General features: G+C 34.2%; 2 protein-coding genes across 2 annotated transcripts in view; both read left to right on the top strand.

Moving 5' to 3' along the window:
* Window positions 1-1,146: 1,146 nt before the first annotated feature.
* On the top strand, window positions 1,147-5,465 carry LOC146140960 (calmodulin-alpha-like). Its single transcript, XM_083392980.1, has 6 exons — window positions 1,147-1,282; window positions 1,556-1,586; window positions 2,248-2,363; window positions 3,498-3,632; window positions 4,713-4,848; window positions 5,240-5,465. The coding sequence occupies exons 1-6, from the start codon at window positions 1,280-1,282 to the stop codon at window positions 5,260-5,262; spliced, it is 444 nt and encodes a 147-aa protein (XP_083249106.1). The 5' UTR covers window positions 1,147-1,279; the 3' UTR covers window positions 5,263-5,465.
* Window positions 5,466-7,857: 2,392 nt separating this feature from the next.
* Window positions 7,858-15,482, top strand: part of LOC146140959 (uncharacterized) — a 33,594-nt gene continuing 25,969 nt past the window's right edge. Inside the window, exons 1-10 of the mRNA XM_083392757.1 lie at window positions 7,858-7,974; window positions 8,570-8,697; window positions 9,304-9,486; window positions 10,092-10,238; window positions 11,176-11,339; window positions 11,842-11,953; window positions 12,430-12,554; window positions 13,036-13,112; window positions 13,933-14,116; window positions 15,044-15,148. Coding sequence (XP_083248883.1) covers window positions 7,858-7,974; window positions 8,570-8,697; window positions 9,304-9,486; window positions 10,092-10,238; window positions 11,176-11,339; window positions 11,842-11,953; window positions 12,430-12,554; window positions 13,036-13,112; window positions 13,933-14,116; window positions 15,044-15,148 — 1,342 coding nt within the window. The remainder of the gene's footprint in view (window positions 7,975-8,569; window positions 8,698-9,303; window positions 9,487-10,091; window positions 10,239-11,175; window positions 11,340-11,841; window positions 11,954-12,429; window positions 12,555-13,035; window positions 13,113-13,932; window positions 14,117-15,043; window positions 15,149-15,482) is intronic.

Below are 15,482 nucleotides of genomic sequence, written 5' to 3'. Positions count from 1 at the left end.
CACAGACTCACGTCAAAACGTGAATTGCTAAGTTACATCTTAACGTGACGTCATCAAGAAGAAACTATAAGAGCACCACACAGTTGGTTTATTTCATTAAACTTAAAGGTTGGATAGATGTTATTTTCAATAGAAAAGCTATAATATAAAAATTTGTCGATTTGAGCAAAGCAAAAAAACGCCCTTTACTCGTCAACTTGCCAAAATGCGAGATACGACGCACAATGAATTTGAGCTACAGCAATTTTACAGATTCGTGTGATACGCGAAATAAACTTGCATTGCCAAGTTAAAATAGGTAAAAAAATCCAGTTTCGGAAAGGGGTTTCCATATTCCTTCACGTAAAATAATTCACTGGAAATAATTATTTGGTGCAAATTAAATATGAATGGCCACAATGTTGCGGTGACAGGTTTTCTCATTAGTCGCCGCAGGCAGCACTCTTAACTTGATTGACAACCTACTGGGCTGGTCAACTTGCAATTGCTGTAAGCTGAAAAACGTTCACGAGTTGAGGCTTGCCAATAAGTTGGTTGACGGTCATATTCAGTTCGACAGGAAAGGCGATACATTTGCACTCGTTTATGTAAAGCGTTAGACACATAAGGACTTAAAAGCTTTTTGTTTCTTTAAATCTCTCTGCAAAAAAATGAATAGGCGTGTTAGACACATGTGTTGTGTGCAGTTTTCGTTTGTGTTAGTCTTTAGTGGTAATGTTTTAGAGCTAAAGCACCACTTTAGACCTGTACTTGTTAGTTGCCAGCATTCGGAAGTTTAAAGTGTAAAAAACTTGTGTGAAAGCCATAAACCGTATATAACAGCACATTTTTAAGCACAATATTAGATCATAACTATACTTCACCGAAATCGGTTCAAACCGTGTTCAATGCTGTAAAACAGTTATTAGGCTACCCAGTAAATACCCAATTTGATGCCACGCATAAGATATCTTGAAGTTAGGATACTTATTTATGCCAAAAGGAAGCTAAGCATAAAGCATTGTAGAGTAAATAGAGACGTTTTAATATGGTTGGTTCGAAACAAGTTCCCAAAATTAAAATGTGTTTGCTTAATTTTCGCAAAAACTAAACAGTGTTAGCTAGATTGCCGTTTCAGTTTTTGTTTTAAGTGTTTTTATCTGGAAATAAAAATTCTGGCAATATATAAGGTAAAGAGGTTAATAAAAGTTTGTTGGCACTAAATCAAAAGTTTTATTCAGGCATAGTGAACTAGTTCCAACTTAACGTTTTCATTCCGATTCCAGGAAATACCCAAAACATGGTAATTTTTTTTAGGTTTACGTATACCATTTGTTAAGAAATTTCGAGTCGATTCGTCATTTTTAATTACCAATAAAATGTAACCTTTGAAATTTGTTTTGCAAACTATAACATAAAAATTGATGTTTAAATAAACAAACCCCCTAGAAAATGTGTGTAACTGATGGATATTTTTACAATTTAAAGATTTTTTTTAAATTTCTTTTGGCGAATTTTCAAACTTTTTAGGCTTGTTAGGCATAATATAGTTAACGTTGTTCCTTTGTGTTCACAGGGAGAATCACTTACCGAAGAACAAATTAAAGGTAAAAGAGGGGGCAGATTAGGTAGGGGGAGCGTGCCTATGCCCCCCCTTTCAAAAAAAAGTTTATTTTTGCCCATTTGAACTATACGTAAATATAAACAATACGTTTTATTTTTTGCGAATCTAACCTATGTTTCTATAATTTGTGTTAGTCCATTTTGTGAAGATCGGTTTCGCTCCAAAGCGCCATATGAGGCTTATGGCACCTTCTAAAATCAAAGTTTTTAAACTGGGGTCCAATGACCCCTTGTGGGTAAGTGGACCAGCTTTAAGGGATCTATAAAGGCCTTATTGAAATCTTCGTGTGTAATTTTAAAAACGAGAATTATTTCTGAAAAAAGGTGTATTTAAAAACGATTGGGCGCCTTCACTTCAAATGTAGCTATTTCAACCTATTAATTTCACATTTGATGGACTGAAATCAGCATGTTCCCTGTGTCTACTTGTTTTGTAACGTCAATATACTAGGTTATTTTTTAAAATTGCATGCCGGCCGTGGGCCACTCGAACTAAAAAACTGAAGTCTCCGTGTATAGGCTAAACAAGTTTAAGGATGGCTCACCCAAAATAAAAAGTCTGGGTCACTTAAAATATACAAAGGCATTTTTTTACGCTGCATGCGAGTGTTTTCAAGTAGTAAATGTCGCTGTAAATTTGTGCAGACGTTAAGAAGACTTTCGAGCTTTATGACAAGGACGGCAACGGAACAATATGTTGCAAGGAATTGGGAACCGTCATGCGATCCCTGGGACACGAACTCACAGAAGCAGAACTTCAGGTGAGCATTTGCGCCGCTGGTCTAGATTGCTAACAACATTTGGGTTAGGGTGCGAGTTAGCGTTTGAATTTTGGTGGAAGAAATATTATGATTATATTTATTCTCCAATATTTATTTTTTACTTGTTATTTTAACTTTGGCAACTCATTTCGTTACAGTAAAAAAGTGGTAGGATTCTAGACCAGCTGCGGATTTGCAATTTGGTCATGTTTGCTCGCCAAATATGATAGTGTTGTAAACACGATATAACGTCATCTTGTTATTTTACCTTAATTGTTAAACACAACAAAAATGACCTGACTGAGTAAACAACAACGAAAATGCACACCTTTCGGAGCACTATTTTCGAAAATAGAGCAATTGGGGTTTTACGCGTAAATACTTGCTTGCGATATGTTGGGTTTTTGTTATTTTTTAGTAGAGGGTATTACTCAAAACCTGACTAATTTACCAATTATAATAGTTGAACGTTTTATTTTTATGGCCAGGACTTGCTGTAAAATTGAATTGCTCTAATTATGAATTTACTGGGACAAGTGTTTTCACAAATGACTTAATACATTTCAAAACGACTTGTTTACAACACTGCCAGATAAAACCGAACGATAAATAACTAACCACATCATTTGACCAAATACAGAGAAATGACACTTGCGATATTTTCCCCACAACATAAATGCTGTGAATTTGGTGTATTTCGCATTTTTAAATTTCAAGCACCAAAATAAAACAAACCGTTTTCTACATAAAAAGGTTTTCGATTTTAACTTTCAGGCAACAAAATTCACCTTGCATATCTTCACAGTTTAAACCAGTGTTTCCCAAACTTTTTTGGCTCGCGGTACACTAAAAACATCTTAAACATTTCGCTGCACACTTTTAACGGAAAAACAATAGTGTGATTTTACAATCGCCCTTAACACACGACAAACTAGTATATAAATGTTTTAAAACTATTAATTTATACTGAATAGTGCGTTTATAAGTCTAAAATGCTTGCGTGTATGCCTATTGGAAATAAAAATACTCTCCTTTTCGAAATTACGGAAAGTTGTGGGGCACACTAGTGTACCGCGGCACACAGTTTGGGAATCACTGGTTTAAACAATTAGGGTTATGCGTTTTTTTTTTCAGGCGATGCTCGAAGCAATTGATGTCGATGGAAATGGAAGCATTGGCTTTCCAGAATTTCTGAAGATGATGACGGGAGCAGCAGAAGACAAAGAAGACAAAGAAAATATGCGCAACCAGTTTCGAGTCTTTGACAAGGTTAAAAACGCAGCAACTAAACCAGCGCGGGTTGGGCAAAATATAACGCCCGGCGAAGTTTTGATCTTTACTGTCCAACTATCGATAAATGTTTTTAATCCTCTAAAACAAGTGGCATGAAATAGTTTCGTTATAACCAGGGCATGGGAGCTGGTTTAAAATAACCCGTGTTCCGGCTAGACGTGGGCTTTCATCGAGTACCGAGTCTGACTCTTCAGTCAGCATTTCACCCATTTACGTAACTTAAACAAGGTGGATATTCGATCCACTCAGAACAGGGGTGTCATATAATTAATTGATTCAACCACAATAGATCATACTTGGACAACTAGATAATTCTAGTTTTCTAATTCATTGAATTGGAGCAAAATGCGGCTAATTCTAATCTAATTTATGAATTGCCTATGTGCTTTAATTCTAGTTCTAATCTAATTCGGATTTTTCCAAAACTGCTACTTGTCCAACGACATTTTTAGTCACTCAGTTGAAACACAGAATTTCAATTAAAACTCTTTGGTTGGAACTAGTTGTATGAAATTTTTACAGTCTAAAAAGCATAAAAAGGCTTAAAAATTAGCACACACATATTTACCATTCACATTCTTATAAGAATACTTTGCGATTAAATTAAATTGGTTGTATGTGCTTCTAGTTCAAATTCTAGTTGAAATTTGTTTTTTTAGGAATTCGATAATTCTAATTCTATTCTAATTTAAAAAGACTCAAAACAATCTAATTCTAATTCTAATCTAATTTAGAAAAACTAAATAGCTCCAATTTTAATTCTAATCTAATTTTAAAAAGCTAAAATAAGTCTAGTTGTCCAAGTCTGCAATAGATGGTTGGAAAATATTCAACCATTTGCTGTTACAATATTACCATTTACAGTGTGCCGCCTTATAAGAAATTGAGTAATGCGCATGCGCACGTCGGACTCGGGTGGTTTCACGTGTTTTCACTCGAGTCCCGAGTCCGACTCCAACAAAAACAAACCGACTCCGTCGAGTCCTGGGCCCCTCTATCGAGTCCTGGGTTCTCGCACCCCTGGTTAAGAAACCCTGCTTTAAATATTTATTTTAGGACGGCAGTGGTTTCATTTCTGCCACCGAGCTGCGTCAGGTCATGTCAAGCTTGGGTGAGAAGTTATCGGAGGAAGATGTCAACGATCTGATCAAGCAAGTTGATATGGACGGAGATGGACAAATCAACTACGAAGGTCAGTGAATTTACCGTTATATAGAAAACTTACTTAATATAGGTCTGAATTGAGATTATTTAATACTCTTCACTTTTTTCCACTTTATGTAAAATCGTCTAATATACTTTTAATAGCCAGGGAAGTAAATATTGTTAATGCAATTGAATAATATTAATAAGTGCAATTGGTTACTCTACGCTTCCTTACGTTTATATAACTATATGGAAAAGGTGGCGGTGTTATAAATAAGTCCAAGTCAAGTTACAATATGATTACAGTCCTTGTGATAAAAATAAAGCGTTAAACTGTTAAAATTGCATTTTGCCAAAATAACATATTTTTTGCTTCCAACAAGGTTGACTGTACAAGTCTATGCCGATAATGACACCTTACAAAATTTGTTTTACAGAATTCCTGAGATTGATGAAATAAAGGAAATTTCTCAAGTTTACTGGTGCATTGTTTCGCCGCTGATAAATTTGTCTGTACAAATTAATCATCGTGTGACGTCATGCCTACGTATAATATGTGCCCTGAAAACATCCGAACAATGAAAAGCGTCACTAACCGCACGTTTTATTCTATTCTAACTTAAAGTGTATATTTTACCAAACCCTAATAAAATAAGCGCAACATTTCTGTCTATAATTATTGGTTATCGATAGTTCTGGAATTATTTTTTAGTTTAGGTAAACACATGGTGCGTATAACCTATTTAAAGCTTTCAAGATAGTCTAGTTTAATTATTTTGTTCAAAACGACCATCCGCATTTTACAACCTTCCACTCCACTTTTTAGTAAACAAACTCCGACCATGTACTTTTAGCAATATATGCACAAATTTTAATTAAGCCCAGGGTTATACTTATAGAATTTCTATAGGAAATGTATTACTGATTTAATTATTATGATCCACTTGCCACGACTAGTCCGTTTTGCACAATAACATTAGTTTTAAACCCTCGTAAAAACGGTTTGGCAACTTAAACGAAAAAGGGCGCTTTTCCGCTATGCGTGAATCAATAACATTTTTGTAATATAACTTTTTTTATTTAGACTAACACCTCTTAAACCTAAAACTTTAACAAAAGGCGACCTGTGTCGTGTTCTTAAAGTTCCTTCTTTCTGACGTCACGTTACGATGTAAAATTCTGACGTCCCACTTTGACGTAACTTTGTGACGTAACATCTGAGAAATTTCAGGTCCCGGATTTTTAGTCAGGAGTAGACATTCAGTTATTCATGGAAAGCGATAATTAATTGAATATAACTTTCAATTATGTTTTACACTACAATTATGTTTGCCCCTACAAGATTAAAATGTTGGAAAATCGTCGGAAAGATGTGACAACTTTTAATAAACTTAATAGGAAGTGTTGCTCTGGCAAGTGTTATTATTTTAAAACATAGTTGAAGATTCATGCTGTCTTCTTAAATACTGCTTGCCTATTGTTTCCACTACAAAACACAGACAGAAGTTAGTCAAGCGGAGCAAAGGTAGGTTTCTGGTAAAAGAAGAGAAGAGACTAAAACCAAGTGGTAAATGTCCCATAGAATCTGATAACAACAACAACTCGTTTGTTTTAACATTGTAGTTGCAATTGTCACAACGCTGCAATAACTAGACTAGATTATGCGTTCACCTCTTTACCGCAATGGTCCAATTCGATTCTCATATATGCCGAAAAAATACAACCGCAAATCGTTTCATGCATCAGTAACGCCGTATAATACTACAAGAGATAGCTTTGCCAACACCAAGTCATAGAGCAGACTGTACTAATTAGCAGACAGCTGTTGACTTTCTAAGTTTTGTATTGTTTGTTTAGTAATTATGATTGCTAGAGACGTCTTTGAATTTTGCAAGTGTATAGTAATTTGAATAATACACCTGTCAAAGTGGGTTATCTTGTAACGAATGTGAAACTACGCTGCAACGAACTGTTTTTAAAACACAACTGACTAGACAAGACCTGGAAAATGGTAGTTTTGTAAACACGTTTTGTTTGGCAGAATTCCTAGAACAAAACATTTTTTTGGTTCGGGTTCCTGTAAAATTTAATATAAGTTTGCTTTAAGGGAAGCAAGGAATTATTAAGTAAAATTGATTAACTTACGGATTATTTTGGCGTTGACCCAGAATCTTATTGTTTGGGTGCAGGTGGGTCAAATCGGTGCTGGTCTAGAATCCTACAGCATGTTAAAATAATTATTGAATTAACGCAAATTATTTGGATTAAGTTCTGTCCGCATTTCATGACACTTTATGCCGAGATCTGGGGTGTGCAGCACCAAGTTTTGAGGTTTGCAGGTGTGCAATCATGTTTTTTTGCACACCTTAGTTTTAAATTCCTAGTTCTTACCACAATCTATCTTTTTTCTCAAGTTTAAGTGTGCCATGTGCACCTGCCACATAATGCAGTGCTGGTTAGCATTTGGATTCGGGTTGGTCAAGTATTATTAATAAATTTAGTTGGCAATTTCAATTTTGACGCCAGATTTTATTACTGTACCTCAAAAAAGAGATAGGATTGTAGACCAGCGCCGAATAATGATTTACACCATTTCTGCATTTAGTGGCAGGTGCACACAGTATACACAAATTCTTTTAAAGAGAGTTGTGTGGCCATCTGATTTGATAATTTCAACACCTAAATTTTAGTAAAAAGAAATATTTGATTGAATCATAAACCTCTTGTGAAGTATGCATTAAACCTTGATTGAATACCTACACTACACACCTAAAAAAAGTGGCACTGCATTTCTGAGATCTTGGCAAAAACTACCATGAAATGCACACTAGGATACACATATGTGTAAATCATTGCATTGTGTAAATTTAGAAATGATTTTTTTACATAATTTGTATGTAAATAACTTGCAAATTTGAAAGAATTAATTTTTCAACAAGCAATAGCATGTTTCAACTGCACATTCTTCAGTGTAATATGTATCTAAGTTAAAATGCATCTGAGAAATTGGTAATGTGTAGTCTTTGTCGGTGACATTCAATCTGGAGCTAATATCATGAAAATGGAAAGTGGAAGCCAAACAGAGATGTCTCAAGAAGCCCTGCTCGACCACCTTCGCAAAAACACAGACCAAATAAAGTCCTACGATGAAATAGTTAATCTGCTACACGTGGTAAGACATAAAAGCCATACCAACTACTATTAAGATCCAATTGTCAATTATTTTAAAAAATAATTTTTTTTTTTTTTACTTTTTAGGAGTAAGTTTTCTTAGTGGTCTGTTAGAACCAAAGGCGCCAAACTTTCAAATTTCCAAGGCGTTATTTTCTAGAACAGTGCCAAATTGCTAATTAATTAGAAAAAATGCGAGCTCTTAGATAACTGCTGTTGAGTCTGTTATCACTGAGCCAACCATTTAACTCTTTTCGCACCTTGAGGCTGAAAAAGTTTACATTGAAATGGAAAAAACCCAACAATAATTTAAAAATAAAAATCGCATTAAACTTGGGATTGTATGGCCTCCTACCTATATGGCAATTCAGGAAAGTTTTTTTACACTTTTGGTTAACTATAACTGTGCTACAGGAATTATTTTGCACATTTATTGAAAACTTGGTAGAATTTCAGGGCGTTTTAGTGCCCTGCAGGAAATCTAGGGCGTCTAAAAATGCTCTGTACATCCACATTCGGCGCCTATGGTTAGACCAGATAATAGGTGCCAAATTTTTCCAAATACAAAAAAGGGATTCATTAAATGTTTTTAACAGATTGCATCTGAACAAAAGGCAAGGTCGATGCTGCGGTCATGCATGGACAAAGTTTTGATCAACATGAGCGATATTCACAGTCTAAGGGACATGCTAGATCGATTGCGCTCTGTTGCAAGAACTAATGGGTAGGCGCAGTTGTGATGGTTTAGTGTTTTTTTATAATAATTTCAAAACATAGCTTACACTACTCAATGTAACATTTTTTTCAGATAAAATTCTAAATGTTAATTGCATTACACTTTTTTCACTTATTGAAGTCTGTCACGAAGATCCTAAATCTTCTAGATCGATACTGAATGTTATAAGAAATTCACTAAATTTCTTTTAACAGTTATATAATTGTTTGCAGAAAGGCAGTCCATACCCCTTATCATTAAAATATTACTCATTTGTAATTTTTTCTTTCGGGAAAAAAAAACCTTTTACAAATTTCCCAACGTTTCAATAACCACAGGAATTCTTCATCAAATTTATCATAGATACAATGCCTGCAGCAACACTAAGTTCATTAAAATATTACTACAATAATTTAACCCATTGGTATTTGAATATTTCAATGCTACTTGGAAGTGACTAAAAATAAACGACATGAAGTGCGATTACTTAGCTTTAGCCAACTAAGTACAACATAGTCGCTATATTAAAAAAGAGCGTTAATTAGATTACCAAACAGGAATCAGAATTACGATAAAAACATAAATTATTACAATACTCAACATACTTGTTTTTAGATTACGATTTCAATTGGTGCTAGACAACAATGCAACGGGTCCTGAAACAATTTGCCAAATCATCGGCGATATGTTCAAGGTGGAGATAACGCTGGACGGACAAGATTCGCATTTTTGTCTCGATGTGAAAGTTCACCATTCAGAAAACACAAGGAGCTGTCCTGAGATAACGCAAATAATAAGGTTTTGAGTTTGTTCCATTTACCATTTGAAAAACCTAAAATGTAAATCCGAAAGTCATAGTTTTTTTAAGATGTTTGAGGTACCGCAGCGTTCTTTTAAATTTCTTTAACGGTCTCTTAGCTGGCACCAAACTCAAACCTTAAAAAACCTGCCCCTAGGTTTAGGCTTGCAGAATCTTGTCAGCCTTCTGGTGACAAGCATTTCAGGCCCAATCTGTTTTTTTTTGTTTGTCTCGTTGTAAAGGTATATATTGTGTTTGCTTAACGAATATATAAACCTTGCCATGTATGGGCGATTAAAAAGCATTTCACAAGGAATCTATTCCACTGAAAAAATGTTAAAAAAAAATTAATTATATTTATTTGCACAAATTTCTTCTTTTCCACCTAATTCTTAGGCCGACATGGTCGCCAAGTCACCTAGGTTTACTATTCAGTTAAGGAGATTCTGCTATTTCATGAAATTCTATATGGTTCACATAGTGGCCAACCATAGGCAGCCAGTTTGTTATTACTAATATCCTTGTATGTATATATACCCCAACCAATACTGTACTTTTTGGTTTATAAGTCCTAAGATTGAAAAAAATTTGCTGGAACTTGCAGAAACGGGAAGTTTCTTGAACTGTCAAAGTATCTCAAGAGCCTGATTGAGATGTACCCTCTCAACATGGACAGACAGACCAAAACCAAAGTGTTTCTTGCCTTGCAATCGCTGGAAGTGGATGTATCACGCATGAGTCAAATATACAAGTGGGTTTTAGTAATTTATAATTTTTCCGGCAATCCGTAAGCTGTTAAATAGGTTTATCAGAACATACCTGCTTTGGGAAGACTTGGACAACTAAATAATTCTAGTTATCTAATTCAATGAATTGGAGCAAAATGCGACTAATTCTAATCTAATTGGTGAATTGCTCATGTGTCCTAATTCTAGTTCTAATTTAATTTGGATTCTTCCAAAAATTATACTTTATTTGTCCAACGGCATTTTCACTCACTCAGTCGAAACCAAGGAATTTAAGTTAAAACTTTTATTCGAAACAACTTGTCGGCTAATTTTACAAGCCAAAATATATAAAAAAACACAGGAATATTTGCAATTTACATTCTGATTAAAATAAATTGCGTTTAAAACTAAATTGATTGTGAATTATTAAATGAAATCTGGTTCAAATTCTAGTTTATACTCTGTATTTTTTAAATTTAGTAATTCTAATCTAATTTTGGAAATAAAAATGATCCAATTCTACGTCTAATCTAGTTTTAAAAATCTGAAAGGATCTAATTTTAATTTTAATTTAATTTAGAAAAAACTAAAATAAATATATTAGTCTGGCTGTGGGTATGCTCTGGTGTGTTAATTTCTTATTTTAATTGTATGAAGTTACACATTTCGTGAAAGGTAGAAATAAAACAGTTATAAATTTACCTTGGTATATGTATCAACCGAATAAGTTATATCCAAATTTCATCCAAACCTTTAAATAAGCCCTTTTTTGCGTTTTGGTTTTGTCTGTATGTCAGTATTGGATTTTACACTTGACCATGCCAATTCCCTATGGTTCTTGCTACACAGAACTAAATTACTGTCAGATTTTTGTTTCGCAATTGTATGGTTGTTGCTTTTTCAAGCTTTAAGTGTTTCTAGCAGCTCAGTAACACATTTTTAATGTTTTTATGTTCACAGTGACTCCCATCCTGACAACGATGTCTTGCATGTTGTTATGCACGGTGCAGTGGGCTTAATAATGCCACATGTAGTCGGCAAAAGTGTTCATATCAACTATTTCCTGCCGCCCTACGATCTGATAGACCCCCTTTCTAAACAAATGATAACAGACCTTCAGTATAGTAAGAAGTTTCCCTAAAACTTTTTTTTATTATTTTTCTTTGGTGTACATATTTTTTGATTAATTTTCTTTAATATACCTATTTTAGAGTTCTTCTAGTTTAATTTTTATATAATGGTAATCAGTTTTTGCTAAAAAACATGTATATTACAAAGTTGCAAATAAATATCATGATTCATAAATATAATGTCAACTGTAAAATAAAAGCATATCAACAAACAGCATTATCTAATATAGATTGTAAACAAGGTTCAGATGATATTAAACACTTTTGAAAAATCATTTTAAAGTGGTATGTAAACAACCAAGTGCTTTAGGCTTCATTAATGAATAATGCATGAACTGGTAGACCTGTACTCTCTCTTAATTAACCGATAGATAAAATGTTAGAATGTTAGGCACTGATAACCTGACATGTTTTCTTTTATACATAATATGTACATTTTTTTTTGTTTTTTTGTTTTTTTAACTGTCTGGCCGACCTTCTTATTTTTTCAATTTAGTTCTACCAGATAAGGGAATGCAGGCAGAAGTTAAAATTGTTTCTCAAGATGTCCTTCGTACATTGTCAATTTCTCCCTTAATTGCTAACAACCATGCCATTGATGGCACTGGGTAGGTTTTATCTCTTTAACTAGAATAACAACATTTGTAGAATAAAGTACAATTAATATATTGTTATTTTGAAGCAAAATACTTTTTAAATTATAAGCGTAAAATTTTAACAGACTTGGCATTGTTAACATGTCTGTCTATCTATGCAGTATGCATAATGTGTACTTGCATAAACTTTTTTTAAATTGAATACTAATTGGAAAACTTTATATAAAGGTAAAGAATATTTTTTGTGGATAATAAAAATGTGTAAAACTTACACAATCTAGTCAAAATGTAAGGATAGCTATATTATTGTGATTTTCGAATTTTTAAAATGTAGGTCTTACTGAAAAAAATAAGTACCCATTGATGGTAAAAACAAAAGCGCTGAATTTTGGGGACTCTTTATAAAACATTTCATTTGTTGCAGAGGCACCTAATTAACAGAAAGCTGGTTATTTCCTATTATTGCTAACATGTACGTGCAAATGCAGGCAACCGCGTTTCGCTGAGGTGAACCAACACAATTCTGTTGCATTGGCTGCTTGCTTTATCCTCAAGCTTCATCCACCTTTACCACTGACCTCCATGATTGCTGCTGAAATTGAAAAAGAAACAGGCATGTGGCACCCACAGTTTGTTTACATGTTTGCTGTTTTTTAAGGGGCAGAGAGGGCTAGCCTCTTTTAATTGATGCAGTGATAACAAATCTTTTTTGGTTTAACGAAATTCAATTGCACTCACACTTTGTTTATTTTTTTGCTACAAATTTTTTTTGCGGGAGGTGCGCTAACCCCTTTTCATTTGTGCAGTGAAAATAATCTTTTTTTGTTCAACGGTATTCAGTTGCAGCTTATATTCATTTAAATGTTGCGCACACTGAAAATATTTATTCTTCTTTATTCAACGAAATGCAAGTCAAGCTTTATTAAAATTGAAAGTTGTCCGAAGTGCAAATAGTTAATCTACAGATGAAAGTGTATTTTTAAAAACACAAATTGTTTGTGCTATAAGTAAGCTATCCCCCAAATAAACCCTTAATTTTGAAATGAAATTATATGTAATGCTTATTTTGTATCTCACCGTAATTGTTTATTTAGGAATTGCTGTGTTTCCCGTAAAAGCAACTTTGCAATCCTACATGTCACTCATCTTGAAAGAAGAAAGCTGCTCACAGGTAGATTTATTAAATTGAAAACGTTTCAAAAATTAGCAAGTGTGCAACGTGGGTCGACAAACTTTGCCCAGACATATTTGCCAAACTAACCCAAAGGCGGGAAAAGTTAGATAATACTTAAATAACAACATATATATATGTAATATGCCCATAGGTTGTCTAACAGTGGATAAAACAATTTTTTTTTATCAATTAAATTTTTCAGTCTTGCATTTTCCCACTTTTCTTGTCCTTATATTCGGAGTTTGCTGTTTCGAAGATTCTACTATAGGTATTTAAATAATTTTTACTCAATCTACCAAGTTTAAGTCATACTTGTTAGTAATAAAAAAATACTTTTTATTTTTTAAATTCGATTTTCTATCATAAAAATCAGGGCTGCTGAATCAGTTTGAATAAATCCCAATGCGATTCCAGAAAAAATTAACCTGAGTCCGGCTCCGGCTAAATGTGACAATTCGACGAGTCCAGAGTCCGGCTTCTATGCCGCCTGTATATCACTTATTTACGTAACTAAAATAACGTAGATATTGGACAATCCACTCATAGGGTCTCTCATCCACGCACGTTAGGTGGTTGAAAACTGTTCCACCATTTGCCATTACACTTTTACAATTAGAGTTTTCTGCCTTATCAGTTTCGCAATTTGGTAATGCACATCCGCACATCGGACTCGGGATTCAGGCATCGGGTAGTTTACGTGACTTTACTTAAATCCGGAGTCCGACTCCGTCGAGTCCCGAGTCCAACTCTGACTCCGCAGTCTTGATGAAACTCAACACTGCGTTTTTGAACACATTAAACACTTTAATATTGCAAGGTGTCGTTCGATGACTACACCCACCGTTTTCACCTCGACTTTGGCCACTTGAGGGCCGGCATGGCCGAAGAAATCCACTTCACGCATCCTGGCCACATCGCATCTATTGTGGCGCTACTAAGGAAGCAGTGCTACTTTAACACTCTGTTGACAAGCTGTGTTCGAGCAAAGCAAACGCCCCCAGGTAGCTACCGAAGTTTAAACGATATACATAATGATTGTTAAACAGTACCAGATGTAATGTGCTGGTCAAATCATGCCTAGATATAAAGTCTACTAACTTTTAAATGCTTACATAGTGATTGTTCGACAGTAACAAATGTGTTGTTTAAATTATGCCGAGATATGAAAGCTACCAACTTTTAAATCTATACATATTGATTGTTGGACAGTACCAGATGTTGGGTACACTATGAACGGATCTGTAATGTAGCTTGATAATAAATTGCAAAGACGAAAAGGTCGAGTAGATCGACATCATCTTGATTATGACATGCGTCCCACGTTTTATAAGTATTGTCTTGATTTATTTCTTGGTCACATTAACTGACGATGATACAAGTTCGTATTAAAACGTCTTAATCAAGATGATGTCGATTTATTCGACATTTTTGATTTTGCAATTTCCCATGAAATGTGTTGTTCAAAAGGTGCCTAGATATAAAAGCTACTAGCTTTTAAACGATATACATATTGATTGTTAGACAAAGTTTTTTGTTAGAGCTTGCCTATTCATTAGTCTTTGTAAATTGCCGTATTGTACTTAAAGACAAGTTGTATTGAATTTACGACAAGCTTTTGCACAACCGTTCTTCATCAGGTCAAAGTAGAAAATCAAAATCCAAGTAGCATTTCTACTTTGACCTGATGAAGCACGTTTGTGCAAAAGCTTGTCGAGAATGCAATACAATTTGTATCTATATATTGTCACCTGATCTGTCTATTTATTAGGTTGATGATCCTTTTCTCCGTGTATTTTGATTTTACAACAATAAATCATCCGCATTTATTATCTTATATCAGTGTTTGTGTACTCCTAATGCCACTTGTGTTTTAGTTTTTTATATAAATATAGAAGTCCGACATTTATCGATTTTTTATTGAACTTTAGGTGCCAAAAAGAAGGAGTGGTATTGTGACGTATCTTCGGATGGCCGCCTCACCAAGTTTAACATTACTTTCGAGCATCCTCTAATTGCAACGTCCACCGCGTTCGGTAAGAAAGACAAATATAAGTTCCCCTTTTTTTGCAAATCTATTTTTTGCCTAAAAATTTCCCATAAATATTTTTAATAACTATCCGTCAAAAAGTTTTTATTAAGTGTAGAAAAATTTCGATATATTAACTATTGCTATACAGCAGTGGTCGCAAACTGTGGGCCGCGGACCAAATGTGTGCCTTACAGCCAATTTTAGTGTGCCGCGAGCTATATATTTTTATTTTAGTTTATTTGTCGGTCGCGTAATAGCCGTACACTCGTCGTACTGTATTATAAAAGTCACAACAAAAAGTTTGTTGACCACTGCTATAACTTGAATGTAAAAAAAAT

Source organism: Ascidiella aspersa, chromosome 6, assembly GCF_963924565.1.
Source record: "Ascidiella aspersa chromosome 6, kaAscAspe10.2, whole genome shotgun sequence".
Taxonomy (NCBI): domain Eukaryota; kingdom Metazoa; phylum Chordata; class Ascidiacea; order Phlebobranchia; family Ascidiidae; genus Ascidiella; species Ascidiella aspersa.
This window is presented reverse-complemented; position numbering and strand designations above follow the sequence as displayed.